At 50.7% G+C, this 25,572-nt stretch overlaps 1 protein-coding gene and 1 long non-coding RNA gene across 8 annotated transcripts in view; one reads left to right on the top strand and one right to left on the bottom strand.

Moving 5' to 3' along the window:
* Window positions 1-257: 257 nt before the first annotated feature.
* On the bottom strand, window positions 258-25,570 carry LOC106839436 (uncharacterized). 5 transcript variants are annotated; one of them, XR_011496823.1, is made up of 7 exons: window positions 25,435-25,570; window positions 19,931-20,109; window positions 14,046-14,177; window positions 13,407-13,555; window positions 8,242-8,479; window positions 7,442-7,623; window positions 7,180-7,306 (listed from the first exon to the last, which is right to left on the bottom strand). It is a non-coding gene; the product is annotated as an uncharacterized lncRNA (long non-coding RNA). The 5 variants fall into 5 exon arrangements; XR_011496822.1 differs by lacking the exons at window positions 7,180-7,306; window positions 7,442-7,623; window positions 14,046-14,177; window positions 19,931-20,109; window positions 25,435-25,570 and adding exons at window positions 258-397; window positions 3,560-3,661; window positions 3,888-4,016; window positions 13,780-13,845; XR_011496821.1 differs by lacking the exons at window positions 7,180-7,306; window positions 7,442-7,623; window positions 14,046-14,177; window positions 19,931-20,109; window positions 25,435-25,570 and adding exons at window positions 2,125-3,661; window positions 3,888-4,016; window positions 13,780-13,845.
* The window catches only part of ADA2 (adenosine deaminase 2), a 28,806-nt gene continuing 15,251 nt past the window's right edge, over window positions 12,018-25,572 (top strand). For 2 of the 3 annotated variants that reach the window (XM_044755967.2, XM_070494125.1), the window contains exons 1-4: window positions 12,018-12,421; window positions 16,328-16,657; window positions 18,014-18,239; window positions 19,474-19,684. In XM_044755967.2, the coding sequence (XP_044611902.2) occupies window positions 12,166-12,421; window positions 16,328-16,657; window positions 18,014-18,239; window positions 19,474-19,684 (1,023 nt within the window). In that variant the 5' untranslated portion in view covers window positions 12,018-12,165. Of the gene's footprint in view, window positions 12,422-13,853; window positions 13,968-16,327; window positions 16,658-18,013; window positions 18,240-19,473; window positions 19,685-25,572 lie in introns of those variants that run through there. The other variant, XM_014854162.3, reaches the window with a different exon arrangement.

Genomic DNA, 25,572 nt, shown 5'->3' on the forward strand with positions numbered 1-25,572 from the left:
TCTTTATAAGAAGAGGAAATTTGGACACATAAAGAGCAGGGCACAGAGGAAACACCACGTGAGGACACAGGGAAGAGGCAGCCATCTCAGCCAAAGAGAGAGGTCTCCAAAGAAACCAGACAGGCTGACACTTTGATCTTGGACTTTTAGATTCCAGAACGGTGAGAAAACAAATTGCTATTGTTTAAACTGCCCAGTCTGAGGTGTTTTGTTGTGGCAGCCCTGCTGACCTCAGACGGATAGAGAAGTAGAGACCCCCAGGGGGAAGTATCTTCTAGCACAGGCGAAGTGCCCAAGCTTTCTGGAAATCCCCCTCGTCACGTGTCCACATGTGTGGGAATTCCCAAAGGAGTCCTGCAGTCCAGCTGTGTCATGGCTTTACTCCTTCTGATGCTCCCTACAAACAAAAAAGGGTCTCTGTCTCCATCAAGATTCTTCCTCTGATTCTGACCTCTCCAAGCCCATCCTCACTGTCGCGTGCTCTGCCCCACATTGCTACAAGCACCCAGGTGAAATCTGTCACCTTACGGTGTAAGGAAGTGCACTGCACCAGCTGCACTGTGGTTGAGACGACTCCTGAGCACGTTCTCCCCGGGCTCGGTTCTCTTTGCACAGGTGGACGGCACCAGGCAGTCCATCCACGGGCTGTCTAGTTCAAGCTGTTACTACCATCAGGTGGGCCAGGGTGGGAGTAGGGGCAGGCAGAGGCCAAGCTCCTAGCACCGGCTGAGAAGCTGCATCTAAGGGCGGGTGTGTGGAGATGAATTCCTGGGGACAGACAGGCGAGACACGAATGCACGCAAGACCAAAAGGCAGCCGATGAGTGGAGGCCTGGTCAGGCCATGTGACAGCTGTGTGTTTGTTTAGGAGATCCAGTGAGAGGCCTGGGCCCCAGGGGCAGTGGAGAGGCAGCTCTCCTGTGGTTTAACCCCCAGAGTCCTCTCTCGGGTGCCTGTAGGACACTTCCTTTTTTCTCTTACAAGCACTAGGAAAGCTGTTTTCTCACCTGAGGTCCTATTTCCCGAGGTCAACTGTGTGTCACACTTTGCCCAACCACATAAGATCTGAACTAAGCACACAAAGTCCTTTCAGGTTTTTAAAAACATTTGGCAGTTAACAATTGCAGGCGCTCTGAGATTTGCTTGGGCGTGCCATTTTTGTGATCTGGAGTAGTGTTTCCTAGGCAGACGTTTACTGACATAGAGCCGCACTTCTGAGGATGGCATGGACTGCTACCCTGCAGTACGCACCCCTCCCAGTGTGGTCCCACGGTGTGTCATCAGGCTGGGTCTGCCGTGTGGCGTGACAGCTGACCCACTGTGAAAGGGCAGCCTGCCCCGTGCCTTCACACCCGCCGAGTGTGCCTAACCTAGCAGGGTACACTGTCGCTGTTGGAGCTTATGCGACCCTGCACAGTTTCTGCTGTTACCTTAAGCCGCTGAAACTTATCAGCCACTTGGAGGTCTGCTAGGACAAATCTGGGGTCCTCCCCGTTCTGAAATGCCTCTCTGCTCTCCCTCTACCAGCTCTGTCACTCGCCCTTGCCACTTAAAGAAGGATGGTATTATGCAGGCCAGGACACACGGGGGTCTCAAGCTTGAGCAGCAGCAGACCGTCAGGGGCACTTCTTAAACATGGCTCCTGGGCGCCACCTCCAGAGTTTCCGGTCAGTGTGTCTGGGAAGGGTCTGAGGCCTTGTATTGCTAACTAGTGTGAAGGTGATGCTGATGATGCTGGCCCAGGGCCCGCACTTTGAGAAGCACCGGGCTAGAATACTGGATACGATATCTCTGAGCGTGTGTGACTAAGCATTGATTTTCCAGCTTCCATGAACACCCTCTCAAGTGTGTGAGGAAAGCCTGGGTTGGGGTCCTGGACTGGAGTTGACAAAATAGAACCAAAAGTGGATGTTTGGCCCTAGTTTGTCCTAACATGTAGATGGAACTGGGCCTACGTTTTCATAGGCCTCTTCTTGACTCATGCTCTAAATTTCATTCAAGGAACAAAAATTGCAAAGAAGTTGACATTTTCTGAGCACCAGTTTAAAAAATTACTTTTTAAAAGATTGAACAGTATATTAGTTTTCTGTTGCTGATGTAACAAATTACCACAAACACAGCAACCTAAAAGAGCACAAATTAATTTTCTCACAATTTCCACAGGTCAGAAGACTGGGTAGGCTCCGCCAAGGCCTCTGCCCAACGTCTCGGAAGGGCCAAAGTCAAAGTGCTGGCAGGGCCGTGTTCCCCACCAGAGGCTCTGGACAGGGTCTGCCTCTAAACCCACTCACGTTGTTGGCTGCAGTCTGTTCCTGAGGTTGCAGGACTGAGGTCCCTGCTTCCTTGCTGCCATCAGCTGGAGATAGGCTCTGCGGTCCTGCTTTCCTCCCCGGGCTTCCCCTGAGGCCCCTCCAGCAACAGCAGCCTGAGACTCTCTCAAAGCTCAGATCGCTCTGCCTTCTTCTGCTGAATCTCGCTGACTCCAGCTAGAGAAAGCTCTCTGCTCGCGGCCCGTGGGGCCCACCCAGACAATCCAGGACAGTCTCCCCGTTTAAAGGTCTGTGACCTCAGTGACATCTGCAAGGTCCCCTTTGATGTATGGTGCAGTGTAGCTGCACGGTCCAAGGGTTAGGACGTGGACATCTTTAGGGAGCTGTCCTACCTACCATAAAGAAGTACTATGTGGGAAAAAATCAGAATAACATAAAAATGTTTACAGAAAAAAGTCTTCTCCCACTCCGTGTCCTTTCCCCCGACTCCTCACCCGTCCTACCAGCTAGCTACTGTCATCGGTTTCTTTGTATTCTTCCAGAGTTGCTTTTTGTAAACACAGTCATGAATATATATTATTCTTTCTTCTCCCTTTCTTATATTGAAGGTGGCATACGGTACACACCTTTGCATCCAGCGTTTTTTTTTTAATTTAAATGCAGCTTGGAGACATTTTTCTTATGGTCCATAGAGAAAGCACTTCTTCATCTATCTTTACAAAGCATAGTACTCCAAAAACAGGTACCATAATTTACTTAACCTGTCTCCTATTGATGGACTGTTGGTCTCTTTCCAATATTCTGCCACATAATCAATAGCTGTCAGGGACTAACTTCACACAAACATCAGTTCTTGCGTGTGACCACTGATTTTCTTTTTAGTTCTAACGTCTCTAAGGCTTGTGACAGGTTGGCTTAGGGACAGTCTCTTACAGGTGCCCAGCTTGTCTGAAGGCACTTTGGTAGCCTAGAAAACGGAAGCTTTGCCTTGAATTTGTGAATCTGAGTCACTGCTGGACCTGGAGATAGGCTCAGCTCCTCTCAAAGCATTCTCCGCTTGACCGCAGGCCTCTGACCCCGCACGGCCGCCAGCTGGCCTACGGCACACCTCCAGGGGTGCCATCAACCTCGAGACAATGTGAATGGCACCCCTGAGGCTGTGCCACCAGGAAGTGTAAGCGGCCACCCTGTCCCCGGCCCACTCCAGCCCACTCCGCCTAGGAGGAAATTTGACTTCAGGTCCTCAATCGGTATTCCCTCTGACCTTCAGGGTGGTGTTCATGCTCTTACCCGAGAGGGCTAATTCCTCTGACCTTCGGCCATTTTGGAGGTCTCTGGCTTCCTGGCTAGTCCTTCCTTCTTTCATACTTTCGCTGAGTTTTCTTCATTTTTCTGGAAAAGATTCGTAAGATTATTCTTCTTCCCCTGAACTAAGAAACTCCGCTCAGAGGGGCTGGGTGCTCAGGTGCCCTGAGCCTCTGTCTGGAGCCTCAGCCGGCCCGCCCTGCCTGCCGGCTCTGCCGTTCCTCTGGCTTCAGCTTCAGCGTGAGAGCATCTCCTACTGAGCTCACCAGGTGGCCTGCTCTGCTCGTTTCTTCAAACTCTCCTGGTGACTCACCAGCAATGAGTCCCTCGAAAAAACTCCGTTTCCACTGCCCGTGACTTCCCGGTGCAAGTCACCGCTTGTTTGGTATCAGACAGCCCAGGCCACAGGGGAGGAGGGCTGCTTCCTGATTCGGGTTCAGGGCTGGAAAAAAGCAGACGGAGAAACAAAGACACGGCCTGGAAACTGTGGAGATCAGAAAAGACCAGCAGGGAGAAGACTGCAAATCCATTTTCAATTCAGTGGAATGGGTTTGCTTGTCTTCTCTCAGTGTGTCGGATGGGGCAGCGCTTCTAGAAGGAAGTTAATACGCACTGTTACCTCTCAGCATCACAGAATACTCTTACTTTCCTTTGCTGCTACCCCACCTCCATCCTTCTTTTAATCCCTTAAACTTTCTACCTCGGGACCTTTGCACATGTTCTTCCCTTAGCCTGGAATGCTGCTTCTCCCTTTGGCTAACTTCTATCCATCTTTCAGATCTCATTTTAAATGTAATTTCCTGTGGGAATTGTCCTGTACTCCCCTGCTGTGGGTTGGATCTCCCTCCTATGCTGTTCTTATCCTTCTATGCCTTAAATGCAATTATTTTCAGGCATATAATTAATTGTTCATTTATTCACATTCTGTCTCTCCCTACAGACTGCAAACTTCATGAGAGCAGAGACCACACCCATTACGTTGGCTGGCATACAGGAGATCTCAATAAACATAGGGAGGATGGATGAAGGAGTAGAAGGACAGCAGAGGCAAAGAGCATCATTCCTCCTGCAATGAGCACTTAATCGATATCAGGCACTGGGCATATTAAAATGAGATTCCACACAGAGTCCCCGCTGTCAGGAAATCCACAGGTCAGCACATTCTTGGAAAGAAGAGGAAGGATTTGAGCAGGAGAACTGCTGGAGGGGAGGAAGCCGAGGTGCTCAGGCACAGTACTGCCTGTTTGCTGGAATTTCCTGCTTTCCGTTTCTCAGACAGTCCCTTTTTGTCCTATTTTTGTTCCAGATGACCCTTTAGTTTTCTGGTGGAAGTAAGTGTCTTCCTTGTCACCCTTAGTTACTGAGCCCAGGAGTTGGTCCTCTTTCTACACTCCAGCTTCCCCGTAGATCATTTTATTATGTCTCCCGGGTTCTTGCGACACCTTTCAGTCTTTTTCTTCTCTGCTCTGGAGATTTTTTTTTTTAAGTGAGGAAGATTGGCTCTGAGCTAACATCTGTGCCAATCTTCCTCTAGTACGTGGGCTGCCGCCCCAGCGTGGCTTGATGTGCGGTATGTATGTCCACGCCCTGGATCTGAACCTGCGAACCCAGGGCTACCTAATTGGAGCGGGCGAACTCAACCACGCGACCAACCCGGCCCCTGGAGTTTTTTTTATAATGCACTGGAGCCCACCCAGTTGGCCCCTTCCCCCTAGCCTGGGTCGCTCATCACCCTGACAATAACTGTACTTAAAGATGCATGATTTTCATTTGCATATAAAAGATAATCCTTTTGGATCCGGACAATCCGTTTCTTGTATTACAACTTTTAAAGTAGTTAAGACCCCTGCATTTATATTTTAACACAGACCTTGCAGGTTCTATGTTTGGGGGTGGAGTCACCTCAAATCTCTCCGTTTGCGTTGAGGATAAAGAAGTGTCACCTAGGAGGTTGGTCTGACAATTCCAGGTGCTAATTGATGTCCTTGGTTAGTTGGGGGTGGTGGAGGTGGTGGGGGTAGTGGGGGCAATGCACACAGGCCGCACGGCCCCCAAGCTCTGGAGTTGAGCCCACTGGGTCGCCAGGCTGACTGAGAGGCAGGGGAAACATTCGGGGGTCTTTGATGGGTCTTGGGAAGGGGGGAGCAGATATTCTAAGCTCTGTGTGGGGCTGGTTTTGAAGGCAGGGACGGCCCTGTTCCCCTCTCTGCTCACATCTCCCACTAGAACGGTCTCAGCTCGGAACTTCCAAGTGTACCACTGTCCACAGATTGTTTTCCTCCTGTGGACCTCAATTTCTCTCTGTAAAACAGAGCTGGTTGCACATTTCCACCAGTGTTTGGAGAGGGGAGGAGGATAAGGTGTGGGCCCCAGGAGACAGAGGCTCAGCCCACATAGCTGGTTCCTGTCAGATGCTTCTGCTTAGGGGGAGCTGTGGCCGTTGGGCCGCCCTCGCTTCGTGCTCTGGGAGCAGAGGATCCAGGCCCTGTACCCCACCATGTGCTTCCTCATTGGGAGCAGTGTGGGAAGGTCCCTGTGTTCGTGGTGGAAGCACAGGTGTCTGGAGGTGGGTACGGAGGTGGGTATGGAGGTGGGTCTGGAGGTGGGCATGAAGGTGGGTCTGGAGGTGGGCATGGAGTTGGGTCTGGAGCTGGGCTTGGAGCTGGGTCTGGAGGTGGGCATGGAGGTGGGTCTGGAGCTGGGCTTGGAGCTGGGTCTGGAGGTGGGCGTGAAAGTGGGTCTGGAGGTGGGCATGGAGGTGGGTCTGGAGCTGGGCCTGGAGGTGGGCATGGAGGTGGGTCTGGAGCTGGGCATGGAGGTGGGTCTGGAGGTGGGAATGAAAGTGGGTCTGGAGGTGGGCATGGAATTAGGTCTGGAGATGGGCATGGAGTTGGGTCTAGAGCTGCGCATGGAGCTGGGTCTGGAGGTGGGCATGGAGGTGGGTCTGGAGCTGGGCATGGAGCTTGGTCTGGAGGTGGGCATGGAGCTGGGTCTGGAGCTGGGCCTGGAGGTGGGCACGGAGCTGGGTCTGGAGCTGGGCCTGGAGGTGGGCATGGAGCTGGGTCTGGAGCTGGGCCTGGAGGTGGGCATGGAGCTGGGCCTGGAGGTGGGCCTGGAACTGGGTCTGGAGGCAGGCAGAGGAAATCTGAATGCGTTTGGGGGAGGAGGATGGATGCCCGAGGGCAGAGGAGAGGGAGGGCTTCTCCTGTTCTCACCCTACTTCTCTCTTCTCAACAGTTCTACACCATCAGGCAACGTTTAAATACACTCCGGAACAAACGTCGATCCTGGGACCTCTGCTTGGCTTGCCTGTGCCCGCCCTGTCCGGTCAGCTGCCACAGACCCTGTGCCTCATCTGAGGGCTCCTTCCTCCTTCCTCGGAAAGCTGTTCAGGTCACGGCAGAGCTTGCCTCCTTATGATGCAGTCGCCAAGGCCCTTCCCCGGCTCCCGAGGAATTTGGGTCTTATTACGTGTGTAGATAATGCCATCTATTGCTATTTAACTTTTTCACGCACACCTTTCTCTTCAGTTGCAGTGGGTTTCAGCCCTGGCTGCACAGAATCACCAGGGAAGCTGTAGAAAATACTAGTACGCCAGGCCCAAGGCCAGGGACTCTGATTTAATGGATCAGGGGTGGGGCTCCGAGTCTTGCGGCTTGTCAGTCTCCCAGGTGACTGTAAGGAGTGAGGCTTGCAGGCTGGGACCAGCATTCCAGGGGCTTCCTCCAGTCTCTGTGGATGAAGGGTTGGTCAGAGGGTCCTTTGGAAAGCAAGTGGCCTGGGGCTAATCGTGGCTCTGGGCAACCCGGGGGAGGGGGTGAAAAGTGTCCAGTGAGGAGGCTGTGATGGCATCGTCTACCTGCTCACCCTGTGGAAAACGAGGGGGGCACTTCCAGGAGGGATGGGACACCCGCACTCCGCCTCTGGGCTCCTCTTGGGGAAGGAGATCAAGGTCCCCGTGGGCCGTGCTCCGGAGGCCCTCCTCCCTCTCAACGATCCTCCGTGTGCTCTCTTGGTTTCTCATGCCTCAGTTTTCTCTCCCCAGGAGGCTTCAAACAAAGGACAGGTTTAGTGCACTGGGCCCAACACAGCCACTTACTCTGGGACCTGGATGGAGTTTATTAACTTCTCTGAACTTCAGGTTCCTCATCTGTCAAATGGGCTGAAGCTTAACTCCTAAGGCTACCATGTGGATTACATGGAAGGATTCTGGCCGAGCGCCGAGCCCACGGTGGACGCTCAGCGGATAGCTGCTATGGCTGCCATTTTCACCTGGTCCCACCTCTTGGTAGCTCCAGAACTGGCTACATGGTTTGGTTATTGAACCCTCGGAGCCTCAGTTTCCACATCTTATACAACAGGGACAACAACAGGTCCTCCACAGAGCTGGAAGGCATCAGTAGGTAAAGGGCAGAGCAGAGGAGACGCAGAGCTCAGCCCGGCCCTCTGCTCCCCAGCCCTTCCTCCTCTCAACCTCGCTCTCTCCAGCACCTCCCCCCTCTCTCCACCTCTCTCTAAGTCTTCGCTCTCCTGCTCGTGCTCCTCGCTTGACCCTCCTCGATAGTCTGAGCGTGGGAGGCCCGGGATGGAGCCTGTGGGACCAAAGAGGAGGTAGAGAGATGCAGAACAGGGAGAAGGCAATGCCCTTCAGCGACAGACCTACTTACCTCTGAGTGACAAAGACCCGGCAATGGACAGCGTTGAGTCCCCTGTTCCCACGCTCCCTTGGTGACAGGAACTGAAGCCGGAAGAGGTAAGGGAAACTATGTGACTTCTTTCACTCGTTTATTCATCCACTGAGCTCATACTGGTGGAGTAGTTACAACGTGCCAGGCACAGTGCTTGGCGAACAAGACCGTCTCTGCCGTCGGAGAAGGCACATCCTCCTTGGAGACACACAGGTACCTGAACATTTCAGTATAGTATGTTAAGTGCTAAAATAGGGTGCTGACCTGGTTTTTGTCCTGGGGGAGGGAGTCAAGACTTCTGAGACTAAAAGAAGTCCAAGCTGAGATTGGAAAGTAGGAGTTGGCTAGGTGAAGGGGGAAGGACACGCTTTTCCAGGCTCAGTGTGCACATGCAAAGGCCTGGAGGCCAGCATGAGCCTGGCTTGTTCCTGTGTCTGCGGTAGAGAAGTGCTGGCCAAGTGTGCACAATCTCAGTGGAGGCCAAGCCATGTCTGGATTCAGAACCCACTTTGAAGGTGGCAAGACATGGACATTGGCATGATTGATAATGGATCCCTCAACTAGCCAGAGGGAAGGACCAAAATATAGGCTCACAGACTGTGACAGGTGTGATAAAGAAAAAGTCCCTGTGCTACCCCCCAAAAAATTAGGAAAAGAAAAAATAAGAATGGAACAAAAAAATTATGGAGAGTGTAAAGGCAAATGTGGTGCTTGCAAAGAGTATGTTGGAGACTGGAAACAGAAGGATGAGAGACAAGGAGACTCAAGACTTGATCCCGAGGGATACTTCAGTGTTTCACTGAAGATGGATAAAGACTAATTCAGCCCAGCACTATCAATATGCCATTAGCATTTCTCATTGCCGCCAAGGCTGCCATGTGCAATTGTGCAAGTCGAGCACTGCACAATTCTAGAGACCACCGTTTCCATCACTGATATAGACTCATCTATTTATTACAACAATTTTTCAGTAGATGGCGCACAAAGAGGCCTACAGGTGAATGGCTGTGCTGACTGGCCACCCTTTGCAAGACACTCTGGTCTCACCTACCTCTTCCCTATTACAGCAGGGTGAGAAGACCCACGTGTCTACTACCTGCAACAAACACTCAAGAGTTTCCTTTTCCTCCATCCTCGCATTCATCCTTGCCTGCCTGCCCATGGAGGGCGGTGAGGCAGGCCTGGGGACGGAATGCACAGCATGGCAGCTTGAGCGAGCACCTCTGTGGTGTGTACTTGACAGTTGCCGAGAGTAGATCTCGGGTTCTCACCACACACACACACACACACACACACACACTATGGGAAGTGATAACCTTATCATCGTCATCATTGGATAATATAGACATATATCAAGTCATTGCATTGTACACCCTGAACTTACACATCTTATTTGTCAATTACATCTCAATAAAGCTGGAAAAAATAAATAAATAAATGAAAAAGACCACATGGGAGGCAATAAAACAGAGTGGTGGGGAGCAAGGCCCTTGGAGTCTGTCTGCCTGGCATCCGATATTTGACCGGATCTGGGCTGTACTTCTGCGTCTGTAAAATGGGCAGATTAGCCACCTCACAGAGTTGTCTGAGGACCACCCGAGACAAGGCTGGTAAAGCCTTTGAGTGTAGTGTCTGGTACACAGTAAATGCTAACTAAATGCTAACAATTTTTGAACAAATATTTAATGTGTTGCAATCTAATGGAGAAGCTAGACATCGAACAAAAACTCCAGAGTGATGGATGGTTGCGTCGCTCAGTCTCCTCTTCCAGGGCCTGCCTCAGAGCCTGGCAGTGACCCCTCACGGCTGGCGGAGACTGCAGCGCCGCTGCAGGAGCCCCATCTGCGTGTGACACCGTTGCTTCTCCACTGGGCTCCTGGCTCGTTGTACCGGCAGCCTCAGCCTGACAGACAGGGGGAGCTGAGAGTTTCACTGGGACGCGGGTCTGCCCTCCAAAGCCCAGCCTGGGTGCTCTGCTGAAGAGAGACGGGGGATGTCTGTGGCTCTAGATTTTTTGTTTTTGTTTTTAATGGTCTGGCTTGCTCGGCCTTTTTTCCAGGTGTTTCCTAAAATAGCTTTCCACTCCTCCTCCCTTGGACCCACCTTCAGCCCTGCCTTCAGAGGCATCCAGGTGGGTTCTTGGCCTTCCTCACTGCTGGTTTACGATTCCGCTTTTTTCAGACTTCTAAATTGTTAGAGCTTGTTCATCTATCTTCCGGCTTCCAAAAATATTCTGCTATTGTCTCCGTTCCTGTTTTCTTCATCTTGTGGATGTATGCTTTAAAAAACCCACCTCTCTCCACTGTCATTTTGGCGGGTTTTGGAGAGGAACTGAGGTAAACTCATGCGTTCCAGCTGCCCTCTCTAACTGAAGTCAGTTACGCGCCTCTGCTGTGCCCCACCTCAGAGGATGGCTGGAGAAGCTCTGCCCCCACCCACACTGCTTGCAGGCTCGGTGGTCTGGTTCCTCAGTCCACAGACAACAAGAAGGAGCCCATTAGACAGGAGGCTCGCCCGAGGAAAGACCCGCCAGAAGTGGCAAGTGAACTGCACAGGAAGGGACAGAGAAATCATACAGAAAGTCTATCCAAGCAGAGCCACCTAGAGCAGGGTAAACGGCGCTCAAACCTAGCAGCACGGCACCCCCAGGGACGGAGCTTCAGCAGTTCCAGGCCCAGAGTCTCACAAAGGCTCACAATGACCCCCACTCATCCATAAAGGTCAAGTCATGCTCAGCACACTCCAAGAAGCCAGAAAAACACACTTTAGAAAGACGTGTACAAGCAATATTACTTACACTGTATAGTTATGTAGTTACTATATAGTTTTAAGAATATTTTCACATGTATTATTTTGCATGTGAAACTTATTTGGTAAAAAACTGAGTAGGAGGCACATGTTACTTTCCCCTTATTGCATATAAAAGCATTCAAGCTCAGAAATGTTAAGAATTTTTTCACAATCACACCGCTAACGTTTACATTTCCTAAAACAGTTTGCTTATTAAAAGCACAAGCTCCCAGGATCTGGGAAACTCCCTTTTCTGCCAGCTGGTGTCTGTTCCTGGGCCGCTTTCCCTGCTGGGCTCTCCTCCAGGGATCTGCTCCCTGTGCTGGGGCAGCTGCTCCCGGCGGGCTCCCCGACGCCTGGACGACCTTCCGTTTCCTTGCTACCAGGGAAGGAGGTGGGGGAACCTGCCTAGGGACAAGTCCAGACTTTACTCCTGACCAGCTGTGTGACCTTAGGCTTGTCACTTAATCTCCGGGCTCTTCAGTGGACTCACCTGTCAAGGGTGTGGGAATAGTCCCTACCTTATAAGATCACTGCAAGGATTAAATGAGTAAATATATCCAGTTCTCAATTAGCTTTAGCTACTATTATTTCCATTCTCTTAGCTCTGGGGATCAGAGAACCTTATTTATCACCCATGAAAACGGTATACCCGGCGCCTTAAACCTTCAACCCTAGGTGACTCTCCTGTACTCTGCTGTAGGTTATATATAGCAATAGCAGATAATTCATGGTATTGGTGGGAAAAAAAGATGTTTTAATGAAAATACCTCTCAAATATTTGCATAGCCATAGGTTTAACTTTGAAACCTCTCCTGTCTCCAATTTTGGGGGTCATTACCCACCCCTGCTTTCAAGCTTCATTCCATATAGGTTTAGTTTGTAGTCACTAAAAGATGCTGTGGTTCTCTTTTTCTGCCCTGTAGATTTTCAGACTTGAACACACATCCAGTTCTGCTTCTGACGGTTGTCTTCAATAAAGTGTAAAAAGGAGAGCGAGCCCTCTTCTACATTTTACGGTCTCCGCACTCAGCAGAATATTCTTCCAGAATGTTCTCACCGTTTTACACTGTTGCTTGCTGTCATCAGACGCCATGCTTTTTCTGCTAGACAATGCTTGGAGCCACACCCCAGAGGCTGACGGCCTCCTGGAGGTGGTTCTGGCAACGAAAGGCCAAGACCTTGGCTCTGGACAGCTGCCTGCCCCAGGAGCTTTGCAGAGCCTGCTGGTCGGCCTCCTGGGTCCGACCCTGCTTGCCTTCATGGTTTCGAATCCTGTGTCCAGGGACCTGCGCCCAGCCATTTCCCCTCTTTCTGCCGCGCAGTCTGGGGTCCTCGCAGTCTGGGGTCCTCCACTCCCCCAGCCAAGGTAGGTTCTGCCTGATGAATAAGTCCAGCCTCACGGCTGCAGGCCTGGCAACTTTGCTGCACTCCCTGGCCGGGTCACGCTGGAGTCGTTAGAGCCCGCCTTCTGTGAGGTGACAAGTAGCTTCTACTTTTAACCAAAGCTTTTGTAAAGAAAACCTTTATCTTTAGCTCTGATGTGGTATTTAAAACATCTTCAGATGACTGTGTTCGAAGTTGGTGACTGGCCCTTCCTACCTTCTGCTTTAATCAATTTTGTTTTTCTTTACTACCACTTTCCTTCTGATTCCTCTGACTTTTAAACAATTACTCTTGAACAATTGATGAGGAAATTCCTAATTCCTTTATATTTTCACTTTTGGATTTCTTCTTGTTTATAAATGGATAACCTTTGTACTTTTTTGGAGAAGATGACAAAGGGCCCAGAGGTCCCAGCCATTTAGGAGCTGCGGAAGTGGAAGTTCCTGGGGGCGGGGGTATATTTGGGGGCCGAAGGCTTTGAGAGGGGGATTGGGAAGGAAAAGGACAAGTAGGTAGACCTGGGGTGCAACTAGAAGTCACTGGTGCAGCTCACATGTGCTAATTAGGTTGGCCCGACGTACCACAGGAGTCACTTCCAATAATAGCAATGGCTGAAACTGAGAACTTCCCATACCCCAGGGACTTTGCATGCCTTCTTCATTGAATTCTCACAACGGACCTTACGTAGTAGGTGCTTTCATTATCTCCACTTTCAGATCGGGAAACTGAAATATAGAGAGTTTAAATAGCATGGCCGAGGCTACACAGCTGAATGGCCAGGCAGGGTGTGAAGCTGGGCCTGCCTCACCCTCCGGGCACCACTGCTGGGCCCACTCGGCTCTCCCTCCTGGAGCCGTTAGCCTTGTCTTCTTGCCCATCCTCCCCAAACTCCAGTCCAGTCTCACACCCCTCTTCCCTCTCTAATGTCCTGCCCCCACATCCTTGATTCTTCCCCTTAAAACACTGACCTGGTATGGTATCTCCTTTTTCACCCTCTGTCCAGTGGGTTGCCCCACAATTCACAATCACATTTTGAGGAGGGGTACACTTGCCAAAGTTCATGAGCAGATTTTAGAATGCCTCCTTGCAGTACTTGTCCGAAACTATGTTCTGGATCCTACAAAGACACATTGTGCATAAATACATACTACCCTCCCCTCAGATAAGCATAACCCCCCCACACATAAACTCACACAAACATATAAACACCCACACAAACATACACATGACCCCAACACAGAAACACAACAAACGTATTCATACCTTCCATGTAAATGCACGTAAACCCATCTAAACACGCATATAAATCCCCCACAAACACATAAACGCACAAATACACACATGCGTGTAAGCCGCACACTCGAGCCTCTTTGCCGGCCTTGCTCTGGAGGCCTGTGCAACCGCGAGGCCGGAAGGAAGTGAAACCTGCCCTGACAGGAAGTGCACAGGACGGACAGCTTGGCTTGTGCTTCTGAGCCAGCTGTTTGGGGGACTAAGCAAACAGTCTACAGATCTGGAACTCCTCTGAGGTACCTGGGGTCCCCGGGGTGGGGGTCTGGGTGGAGACTGGGCTGAGAGGGCCTGGAGGCAGCCTTCTCCGCCCCTACCTTAGGCGGTGGGTGACTTCGGGTGGGAGGAAGAGCAGGGGCCATCTCCACAACAGGCTTTAGGAACGGCTGTGGGCCCCGGGACGTTGACCCAGAGTCCCAGCTGCACATGCTCTGTTCCTTGTTCTTAGTCTGGAAGCAAATGATTTTTATAGAGTTTTAATGCACCCTCTTTCAAAAGTGAAAGAACATTTCATGGAGAGAGAGAAGATGAAGTAAATAGAGCAGTACGTGGTGACAGGGATTATTTTCCCTATATGTGCCCAGGCTGGTTCTGACCAGTACATCAGATGAACTGTCGTCTGGCGGCCGGGAGAAGTCCCAGGTGCTGGGCCACGCGGACACTTTTGGGGTTCTTGGAGAGGACGGAGTTGGAGATTTTGGAACTTGGAGGCCTCTGTTATATGTCACCAGGGAGAATGGGACAAGGGGCTGGGGGAGGGTTCAGTGTGGCGTAGCTGGGATGATGACGTGATGTCATGGTCCCCTTGCCCCAGAGCTCTTGGCTGCAGGCAGACACTGTATTCTGAGGAGGGTTTGAGGACTTCATGGAGTCGAAGGGATTCTCCAAAGGTCCGTCTCTCTGACTCGGGGTGCACAGCCCCTACCAAAACTGTGACACTAGAGTAAAGAATGATCTAGTTCCTTCTTAACATGCCCTCTTGGAGTCTGATATACTATAGAATAATTTAATGCTAGCCCTGGAAAGAATCTTGGATATAGTGTATTTCAATCATTACCCAACTTTCCATTTTTGTCATATCCGTGAACCTCTATTTACTTAATATTTTTCTTCAAATAACTTGATTTTAAATGTTTTTATTCAACCTAAACAGTGATATCTCGTGTCACTGATGACTCACGCGTCACACCATGAGAGCCAAGGCTCGAGTCCAATTCACCTCTTTTTGTAGGTGAGGAAACAGAGACCACAGACAGCTGGGTGATTGGCCCACAGTCTCACAAAGACACCTGATTCGGGAGGTTCCTGAGGCCTCCTAATTTTGTAAATTAGGTCTTGATCTTTCCAGTATAATGTATCAGCCTTTCAAGTATGCAGGAGCAATTCTTAAATGTAATTCAAATTGATAACCCCGGGGAAGTACCACGCACAGCCCTGGCAGGGGGAGACGCGATGGACGTGTCCTTCATTCCTCCCTTAAACGCCTGCTCATGGCCAACCTGGACCAGCTGCTCTCTGGAAGCTTTTAGAATCTTTTTAATGCTCATATTCTGAAATATCAAGATGATGGCTCTTGGTGTCACTGTTGAGTACAGTTATGCACCGCAGCCTGCATATACAATGGTGGTCCGATGAGCTCAGTACTATGTAGCCTCGGGGTGTAGCAGGCTATACCATCTAGGTTTGTGTAAGTGCACGCTATGACGTTCACACAACAGAATGGCCTAATGACCCATTTCTCAGAACGCGTCCCTGTCGTTAAGTGACACATGACCGTCACTGATCGTTCTGTTCTAAGTCTGCAACGTCTTCTCAATCCAGAGACGCAGGGCTTCAGTTCCGGGACAATTTCTTGTAGTATTTATTTCTTTTTTCCTTTCCATTTTTTCTCCTTCCTTCTGAGATATCTGTTATTTGGATGTTGGATTTCCTGAATCAATAATCATCTCATTTTCTTCTGTCCTATTTTGTCCTACTTTCTAAAAGATTTTCTCCAATTCCATTTTCTAATATTGCTAGTAAATTTTTAAAATTTCAGCTTTCATATTTTTAGCTTTTAAAAGCTCTGTCTCATTCTGTTTATTTTTATAACCTCCAGTTCCTGTTTTATGGACAGAATATCTTTTTTATCTCTGTAAGGATATTAATTATAGCTCTTTTGAATTTTTCTTTTATTTCCTGCACTGTCTTTGTTTACCTGTGGCTCCTCTCTGTGTGCTACTTGTTAGTTTTGCTATTATGTTGGAGGCTTTCTTCACATGCCTTGTGCTCCTTTGCGCTCTAGTTATGTTTAAAAGTGAAACCCTACAAATCTGTTTGCAGTGTCTTCCTGTGTGTGTGAGCAGGGCTTGCTGACCACTGAGCTCCAGTATACGGAGACCTCGTGGAGACTTTTCTTTGAGAAACCTCTCTTTGTCTGTTCCTGGAGGTCTTTTCTCCGGGGCCTAGCGAAGAACCCTCCCATACCCTGCCTCCTGGTGCCCTGAGAACAGGGAAAGAGAAGGAAGATCAGAGTTCCACACTTCCGTCTGTAGATTTTCACTGACTCACACCCCTTTTAAGCCCTACTGAGTCTCTCTCTGTGCATTTCCTCTTGTAGGCATCCCAATGTCGGCGGGTGGCCCACCTGGGCGGCCAGCCCGGCTCGCCCTGCTGTTGGCAGTGGTGATGGCTTTTTTCTGCTCAGCCGCATCCAAAGATGAAGCACGAAACCAGCTGTTGATGAGAGAGAAGATGATGCGGTTGGGGGGGCGGCTGGTGCTGGGCAAACAGGAGGAGCTGGCCAACGCGAGGCTCATGGCCCTCAAGAAGGCTGAGATGGCGCAGGCTATGAAGACCCAGAAGTTCCCACCCAGCATGCACTTTTTCCAGGCCAAGAATCTCATTGAGAAAAGTGAGGTGTTTCATATCCTGAAGAAGATGCCAAAAGGTAGATGTTTGGAGAGGATGGTTTTGGGTCCTGGGAAGGTGGGCGAAAATAAACTTGGAGCTATTATTGTTCTAAACGGAGCAGAGAGAGCTCCACTCCGCTACTCTGAGCCTCTGTTCTTGCTGGCACACCAGGATGCGGGTGTTCCAAGGGGGCTGCTTGTTCTCCCTGAAAACCCAAAACCCTGCTTCTGAGGGGACTCAGCCTCAGAGAGAGAGTAGGGAAGGGACCCTGGATATCACTGGTCTTCCCTGACAAAGCTGGAAAAGTGTCCACCCAAAAGATAGCATCCAGGGCCCACAGAACCTTGCCACTCCCTTCTTATCTTTCCTCGCACCCCTTTCTTCTACCCTTTCTCCAGAGGTCTGTTACCAAATAGGAGACAGTATGAAATAGCATTCTGGATGAACTCAGTTCTACTAGTATATTTCGACAGTCAAAATACATTGCTATGAATAGTACAATAATTATAATCCTGGACACATAAATAGCAGTTTGCAGCTTACAAGGACTTTTCTATACCTCTTTTATTTTAATGTTATAAATAGAGAATAAAGAAATAAAAACTGCAAGGTTGATAAAGTAGCATCCCCACTTGATGGAGAATGTAAGAGTTAGAGAGGGTGACACAGCACAGCTCACACAGCTGGGACACCTGCTAAGGGGCCAGTGTCCAGGCCAGGTGCCAGATGGAGCAGGAGGAGCAGAGGGACATTGCACATGTGTCTTCAGGAGCGCTGCAGTCAAAACTGTTGTCAGGCCTGAAGGATAAACATGGCGCCTCAAATGGCAAAACCTGCAGGCCAGAAGCAGCCTAGATACTGGTGGGAAGCAGGGAATGGAAAGGCAATGGGTGAGCCATTGGGGAGCCAGATGAGAGGATCGAGGACAACTGTGCAAACAGGACTAGAGTGAGGGCGGGGGCCGAGGCTCATTTGTATTACGTCCCATCATGGAGTGTTGGGGGGCAGGGCCGCATTCAAAGGCCTGGGCTCTCAACTGAGAGCCAGAAGCTGACGGTGCCCCAACTTGAACACCAATCTTCTGATGCCAAGCCTGCTGCTGCCCTGCCCTACCGTGCTGCTCTCTTGACTGAGAACACCCATGGCTTTGGACTAGTGAGGGAGGAAGCCAAAGACCTATTCCTAGACCAGAGCAAAGAAGGCAGTGGCCATCCTGAGGGGACAAAGGCAGACCCAGGCCTTTGAACTCAAGTGTGACAGGTACAGTATGCTGAGTGCTGGGAGGTTCTGCCAGAAAGAAATCCTTGTGCTTCCCACTTGTTCGTGTGTGCTGTCCGCACGGAGCCCTGGAATCAGGGATCCTCCGCCTCACCACCTCTTCTTCCCTTTCCAGGGGCTGCCTTACACGTCCACGACTTCAGCATCCTAAGCATGGACTGGCTGGTGAAAAATGTCACCTACAGGCCCCACTGCCATTTCTGTTTCACTCCGAAGGGGGCCCTGCAGTTCAAATTTGCTTACCCAACTCCCCCGACCCCTAGGCCAGCAGAATGTTCGGAGTGGATTTTGCTGGAGAAGTATCGCAGGGGGCTGCAGAACGTCACTGAGTTTGACAACAGGTGAGTGTAGTTCAGAAGGAATGTGTCACGCACCTGTCAGAGGTGGTACGTGGTGTGCGGGTGTGTCTTCCTTGGTACAGACCCATATATAAAAATCTGGCCTAAAAAAAGAGTCAGGTGGCTTTTTCTTTTTAACTTTACAGGACACTTGGCTTCACAGAGGCATTCAACACCTTTTCTGTTCACAGCAAGTTCCTGTACATTTAAAATCTGATTTGATCTGCAAAAAGTGTTAAGAGCAACACCGTGGCTGCATCAAATGAGCTTTGTCTAGGTGCTCAACAAGACCAGGAAGAAGGGAGTTCCCGCTTCCTGGAGCAATGCCAGTCCAGCTTGTGGATAAAACGGCTTGAAAACGTGATGGAGCCACTTGCTAACAAACTTGTATATAGTAATAATTATTTTAATCACAGAACCATCTACAGAGTGCTTTCACGCGGTTATTTCCCTTACGAATGAGAAACATGAGGCTTTACATGGTTAAGGAAGTTCCCCAAGGCCACACAGCTGGTGAACGGCTAGGCGGGGATGTAAGCTGGGTCATGCAGTGCAAGTCCAGAGCTGTTCCATCATTCCCCCTGCGTCAGTTTACTGGGATGCTTGGACAGACCAACACAGGCTGGTCGCTTAAACAATATAAATTTAGCTTCTCACTGGTCTGGAAGCCAGAAGTCCAAGACCAAGGTGTTGGCAGGGTTGGTTTCTCCTGAGGCCTCTCTCCTTTGTTTGCAGATGACCGCCTTCTTGCTGTGTCCTGTGGGTGCACTCCTGGTGTCTCTGACGCCACACCTATCTGAGTAGGGCCCCACTCTTATGATCTCATTTTAACTTAATTGCCTCCTTCAAGGCCCTATCTCCAAATACAGTCACATGGGGGACTTGGAATTTCAACATATGAATTTGGGGGAGACACAATTCAGTGCATAACACCCCCCAAAGAGAACCTAGTCTAGGCTGTAAGTATGAAGGGATCAGATGGGCTAAGCACGAGGAGGGACAGGAGAGCCCAGTGGCGGGAACATCCTGCCTGAGTTGCCTCCTGGGGAGTGAAAGCAGGCCTGGGACAGAGGCCCCCGGCAGAGCCCAGGATGCTTCCCTTGGCTCTCATCACTGCTCACTCTGTGCATCCTGGTTTTTCCCGGATGGGAGAAGTGAGGAGGGCAGGAATCTCAGGTGCCTGGAGGCGAAGGCCTGCACATGCCTCCTCAGCTTGCCCCCTTTGTGTCCCGGACAGCCTGCTGAAGAACTTCACTCTGATGACCGAGAACCCCGAGGCGACTTATGCAGACAAAAATGCAGTCTGGGCCAAGTTTGAAGCCATCTTCTTCACCATCTCCGGCCTTGTCTACTATGCCCCAGTGTTCAGAGACTATGTCTTCCAGGCCCTGGAGGAGTTCTACCAGGACAGCGTGCTCTATCTGGAGCTCAGAGCCATGCTATTCCCGGTGAGTCTGTCTCTCCTGTCCTCTGCTCTGGCTTGACTTTCAGATCTCACCCTGTAGGTCTTCACAGGCTCTCTACCCTAGTACTGGTCCAGGACTGAATGCCGGCTTCAGCCCCAAGGGGACATGTGCCTTTCCAGGGCCACCATGAGCAAGGATCCCAGAAGTGGACTGGGCTGGTCCCAGCACAACAGTCAACGTGCCCCTCACCACCCTGTCCCTCCTTCTCTCGCGATGCCCATCTCTCACCTTCTCCCAGATGTGTAGCCTCCTGGGTGCGCAGGGTTCCCTGGCCGTGGACTCTGAGCTGGGCCTCGTGCCTCGACCTTTCTTGAGCCGGCTCCTTTCATGTCACAATTTAGCTTCCCCGACCCCTCAGGGTGGTGATGCTCTTGGTACAGGGACAGCTGCTGAGTCTGGAAATGGATCTAGTTGCAAGTAACGGTGGGGACTGGTCAGTTCCTGTGGGCCCTTTCTGTGGAGCACCACTGCACTTTAACACGGTCTTCTATGGGCAATGCTGCCGCGACAGAAGAGCAGGTGGACAGCTCACTCCCAGGTTTCCCATCTGCCCATCTGCCACGATAGTGTCTTCTAGCAGAGCTCAGGACACAGCTACCCCTGGGCTGGCAGTGCTGACTGAGGTGTCTGCAAGGAAGGTGAGGGCCTGGTGACCTCCACTTCCCTTCCTCCCAGGCTGGGGCCCCCTCGCTCTCTGCCAGTTTCTGCTCTGGGCCCAGGTCCTGACGGCCCCTTCCACAATGTTTTCCCCTCTGCCTTCCTCCCCTCTGCCTACTGCAGACTCTCTTTGTTTCCTCTTTGTTCCACTGCAGAAGCTTCCTCCCTGATTTCTCTTCAAATCATTCTATACCCAAGCTTTTCTTTAATCTCTCTGAAATGCAGTTTTTGTGTGTGTGATTCCCAAGTGTCAGTGGAATAAAGTTCAGCTCTTCGGCATGAAATGAGAGCCTCTCACATCTGGAGTGTATTCACCACCCCAACGTTATTGCTCAATCTTCTTTCTCTTTCTTTCTTCCTACCTTTTTTCCTTCCTCCCTCTCTCCATCTCTCTTTTCTTTTTCTTCCCTTTCTCCTTTCATTGATTCATCAAACATCTGCAAGCTCCTCCTCTGTGTCAGCACTGTGCTAGTTGCTGGGTGTACAAAGGCATAGAGGACAGAAACCACGCCCTTAAAAAGGACAAGTTTCTCCCTGGAAGACTCGTGGGTAAACAAGTAAATATAACAGACACTCTTGTAATGCTAAAGAACCGTTGATAGGGTGTAGAGAGAATACACAGAAGGAATTGGTTAGTGCTGCCTGATGGGTAGGAGGGAGACGGAACAGCATTGTAGAGGACGGAGAAAGCTCTAGCAAGTCCTGGAAGACGAGGATGGGTTGCTGAGTTGAAGGGCAAAGGCTGGAGAAGTCCTATCTGTCTGTGAAGCAGCACGAACAAAGATAAAGGTTCTATAGAGGCCTGTGTGGGGCCTTTGTGGGCCTAGATCAAGGAGCTCATCATGACTGGGTCCTAAGACTCTAGGGGTGCTCACTGAAAATAAGACTAGGGAGGGAGACAGGGCTGACGGGGAGAAGCTCTGGCTCCCTATCAAAGGCTGCACTCCGGAGGTGAAAGGAGCCACCGGGCAGTTTCCCTCAAGGGGGTGTGAGCACATTCGCAGTTTAGGAAGGTCACTCTGGCAGCGCTGCAGAGAGCAGATTGGAGGGTCAGGGGCTCCTCTCGTTAAAAGGGGGGACTGGAGGCTGGAGGCCATGGAAGAGACAGGGAGGCTCAAGATGGGAGGACTGGAATGAAGACAGAAGTAATGAGGAGTGATGGATGCAAGCAACGTGCAGGGGGAAGAACCTACAAGTCTTGGCAACTGACTACATGGGGGTGAGGATTCTACTATGACTTGCTGGCATGTGGCATTTGGCTTGACAGACAGTGGTGACATTTATGAAGATAGGGAATGTAAGAGGAGGAGCAGGATGGGGAGGGAGAAATGATAATTTTGGTTTTGAACTGGTCAAGTTGGAGGTACCTCTGAGACAATCCACATAGGAAGATGTCCCAGAAGTGGTCGGATACATAAGTTTGGAGTGTTGACCTAAAAATAAAGAGCCAAAATGAGAGGCAGTGAGCTGTTTATTTTGGGATCAAAGAATTCGGGAAGCAGAGATTCAGGTAGAAACCAGTGTCCTGATTACAGGATAGGAGCTTAGGGTTTTTATGGGAAAAATGGAGGATGAAGTGAGTTGTTTGAAAGAAGAGTCCATTGGTGCTGGATGAGGTCAGGCTAGGTTTGTATTTCACAGTTTGGCCTGAGGTTTGATCATCAGGCAAAAGGCTAGGCTTGCACTTCATTGATTGGTTAGCGATTCAGTCCTCAGCAAAGTCCAATTTCACCAGTCCTTATAAACGGGACATTCTTGTCCTTACTGACTTCTTGGAATGTTGGCAGCTTGGTCCAGTTTGGAAGATAAAGAAAACAAGACGTGCAAGGCAAGTCCTCTGAAACAGCTGCTCTGGCTCCGTTTTAATAGGACTACACTCTTGTCATCTTTCATAGGAGCGCAGAAGAGAGTTCTAGCCTAGAAACATATGTTTGACATTTATCTGCAGAAAGGTGATCATTAAAACTCTGAGAGTGGATGAATCTCCCGTGGAAGCTGTAGGATGAGAAGATTAGCAGGCCGGGAGGGCAGCCCTGTGAACAGAAACAGGATGAAAAGTTCATGAAGTGGACTGAGAAGGAGCAGGCATGGGGCAGGTAGAGAGCTAGGACACAGCTGTCCCAGGGGCCAAGGAGAAGGAGATTTGAAGAGAGGGAGCCACGTGGCAGGGTGAGGCCAAGGAAAACGTGGATTGAAAAGAGCCCATCAGATTTGGAAATTAGGAGGTCGCCTTTGAGCAGTTTCTACGGCATGGCATGCTGAGAAGAGAAGCCTAATTTCCAGGAGGAGAAAAAGGAAATGCAGGTGATACACTGGAGCCAGGTTGGGCACCTGTGACTTGAGAGAAAGAGAGAGGGAGGCAGGCAGAGAGGGAGCACAGGGCCCAGGGGGCCTGTTTTCAGGGCAGGGCTGACTTTGCACACATAAGGAAGGAGTCTGGAGAGGTTACAAACAGGGGAGAAGAAAGTGAGAGAAGGCATGCTGCACCCTTGGGACAAAAGGAGAGGCCACTCCAGCACCCGGAGTGAGGCTGTCCTTGAACCAGAGACCGCTCTCAAAGACTGGAGGAAAGGCAGGCGAGGGACAGCTAGAGATGCTGGCGGGACGAGAGTGGGGAGCTGAGGAAGGAGGTCCTGCCTCCTCCCTGTATTTCTATCACAGGCAAGGCAGGAACGTCCACCGGACCCAGGGCCACGAGAGGTGGCGGGGGGTTTGAGAGAACCACCTCAGAGATGGACAGGGTGCTGATCCCAGACAGACGAAGTGATCCCCTAGAGATCCAAGGGCCAGCCTAGGATGGAGATGGGGTCTGCATTCACCCCAGCCGGAGTGTGATGCCCTTCTGTACCCCCACCCACAGGGACAGAAAATGTTATGATGGAGCCCCAGTTAGCAGGATGAACCATGTGCGAGAACCAAGGTGAAGACGTGGGGGCAGTGCCGAGGCAGGGGGCTCTCAGCTGGGGGGCGCAGGGAGCTAGAGAGAGGGCAGCTGGACAGAGGCCAGCTGAGGTCAAGTCTTGGGAACTTGTAGGGGCTGCTAAGGGAGGAAGCAACCTGGAGAGACGGGAGGCAGGGAGAAACTGGTAAATCTGAGCTTAATTTATCTGAGCGGAGCAGGCTGGGTGATAAGCACCAAGGCAAGGCCACCGAGTTGCAAGAGCTGGGGGAGTGCGTGTCCTTGGGATCCAGCACGCCCAGGAAGACCAGGCCGCAATGGCTCAGGATGGTGGAGGAGTCAGGGTGCAGGAGCAGGGGCCTCTCCTGAGTAAGCTGAGAAAATGGGGCCCTCACAGCACTCCAAGAAGATGTTAGAGATGGCTCTGTTGTTCGATTTAAGGGAGAGAGGTTGAAGAGAGTGAAATGGAAACGGGGAGGGAGAGCCCAAAAGAAGCAGCACTATTCAAAAATAGCACCCAATCACTGACTTTAGGGTTTTGCATTTGGGCCAGAAGCAAGAGACGTCAGGATTTCAGGTGCTATGAGATGGAGCCACCCCAGATTTACAGACGAACTGCGGAAGCCCAGCCTTCAAGCACTCTGGGGGTGGGGGCATCTGTTGAGGAGAGCAGCCCTGGATGATCAAACGCTACTAGATGATTCTTTTGGTGAATCTACTGAAGAGAACTTTCCTGAGGACCTTTTTTTTTTTTTTTTTGGTGAGGAAGATTGGCGCTGAGCTAACATCTGTGCCAATCTTCCTCTATTTTTTGTCGGTGGGATGCTACTACAGCATGGCTTGATGAGAAGTGTGTAGGTCTGTACCCAGGATCTGAACCAGTGAACCCTGGGGGCTGAAGCGGAGTGTGTGAACTTAACCCCTATGCCACTGGCTAGCCCCCTGAGCACTTTTCTTTGGGGAGCAGGGTTGGGGTATTGTAGGAGTGCTGGATTTCTGAATGTTCTATTTGGTGGGCTCACAAAAAGTTGAGCTAATTATAGGTTTTAAGCAACCTTTGGGTAGAGTTCTCTACATTTTGTCCATACTAGTCTCCTTATTCATTGAAATATTTATTAAGTATACCAATGCCTTGGTGACTGGCCTCCAAGTTCGTGGCAGGGCCCACAGGGTGGCATTCTTTTGGTTGTCAGCATATTCCATGGCCTTTATGGGCTCAGAAATTTTATTGTTTGTACACCCAGAAGTGATACGGCTCCAGAGGACTGACACACATTGACCAAATTTCCTAAGAGATAGATGTATAAACAAGAAAGTCAGAGTGCTGTTTTCAGAAAAAGCTATCAATCAGACTAGATACTTATGCTTCCTGATCAGGAAATTCTCTCCTTTAAGGCAAATCTTAACCTCTCTTGAAGCGAAATTATAGCCAGAAGGGTGTTGGTGAGCCAGAACCCTAATAAGCCCTGTCACTGAGCTCTGAGAGTCTAAGGGAGCACAGAATAGTGTTCCTAACTTTTGGAAAATCTGATGAAAGCTATCACTCTTTACGGGGCGGGGGGGGAGGGGGGGGGAGGGGGGAGCGTGGGGGGGGATACTAGAATGAATCGACTATTAAGACAGTGTTTTCACACGAGTCCATACCCACCCATAAAACGTGTCTGGACACAGTGCAATGTGCAGGGACTCTGATGTTTTTATATTCTAAAAAATGTTTAATTCTGTTTGGGATTCCTAAACTGAGGTTACCAGCCCGGTTTGACTGAAAAGGGTTCAAGGACTCTCTAACGAAGGCCACACGCGCCCCAAGAACCAGTCACGCCAGCTGGGGGCGGTGCGCCTTACCGTCATCAGAGATGAGGGTTGCTCAGTTTCAGCTCTCCCCTTTCTGTGCGTCCTGGGCTGACCCGCCCCTCTCCTTAGATGCGCTGACCCCTCTCTCAGGTGAGCTCAGGCCCGGCTGTGACGTCAGCCCTCAGGTGACGTCATCTCCCCACCAGGCCCCGCTGTTTGAGGTCTAACACTGAGAGCGACCTGCACGTCTAGCTCTGGGTTCTCGGGAAACGAGAGCGGGCTTGCCTGTGCCCCTCGGGAGAGCTCTCACCAGTTCTGTGAGCCACGGATAAGACCTACGCAGAAACGATGCTTTGAAAAGGAAAGAGAGGGTCCGACCCACCTGCCTGTAAGAGGAGAATGTCTGAGATGAGCCGGCGCTGGGCCCGGCCTGGCGGGAAGAAACAGCGCTTTCCAGGACAGTTCGCTCCTGCGCTTTGGCCCCGAAAACCCCGCTCTCCCCGCGCGCGGGCTCCGCCCC

The sequence above is a fragment of the Equus asinus genome, chromosome 22 (assembly GCF_041296235.1).
Source record: "Equus asinus isolate D_3611 breed Donkey chromosome 22, EquAss-T2T_v2, whole genome shotgun sequence".
Taxonomy (NCBI): domain Eukaryota; kingdom Metazoa; phylum Chordata; class Mammalia; order Perissodactyla; family Equidae; genus Equus; species Equus asinus.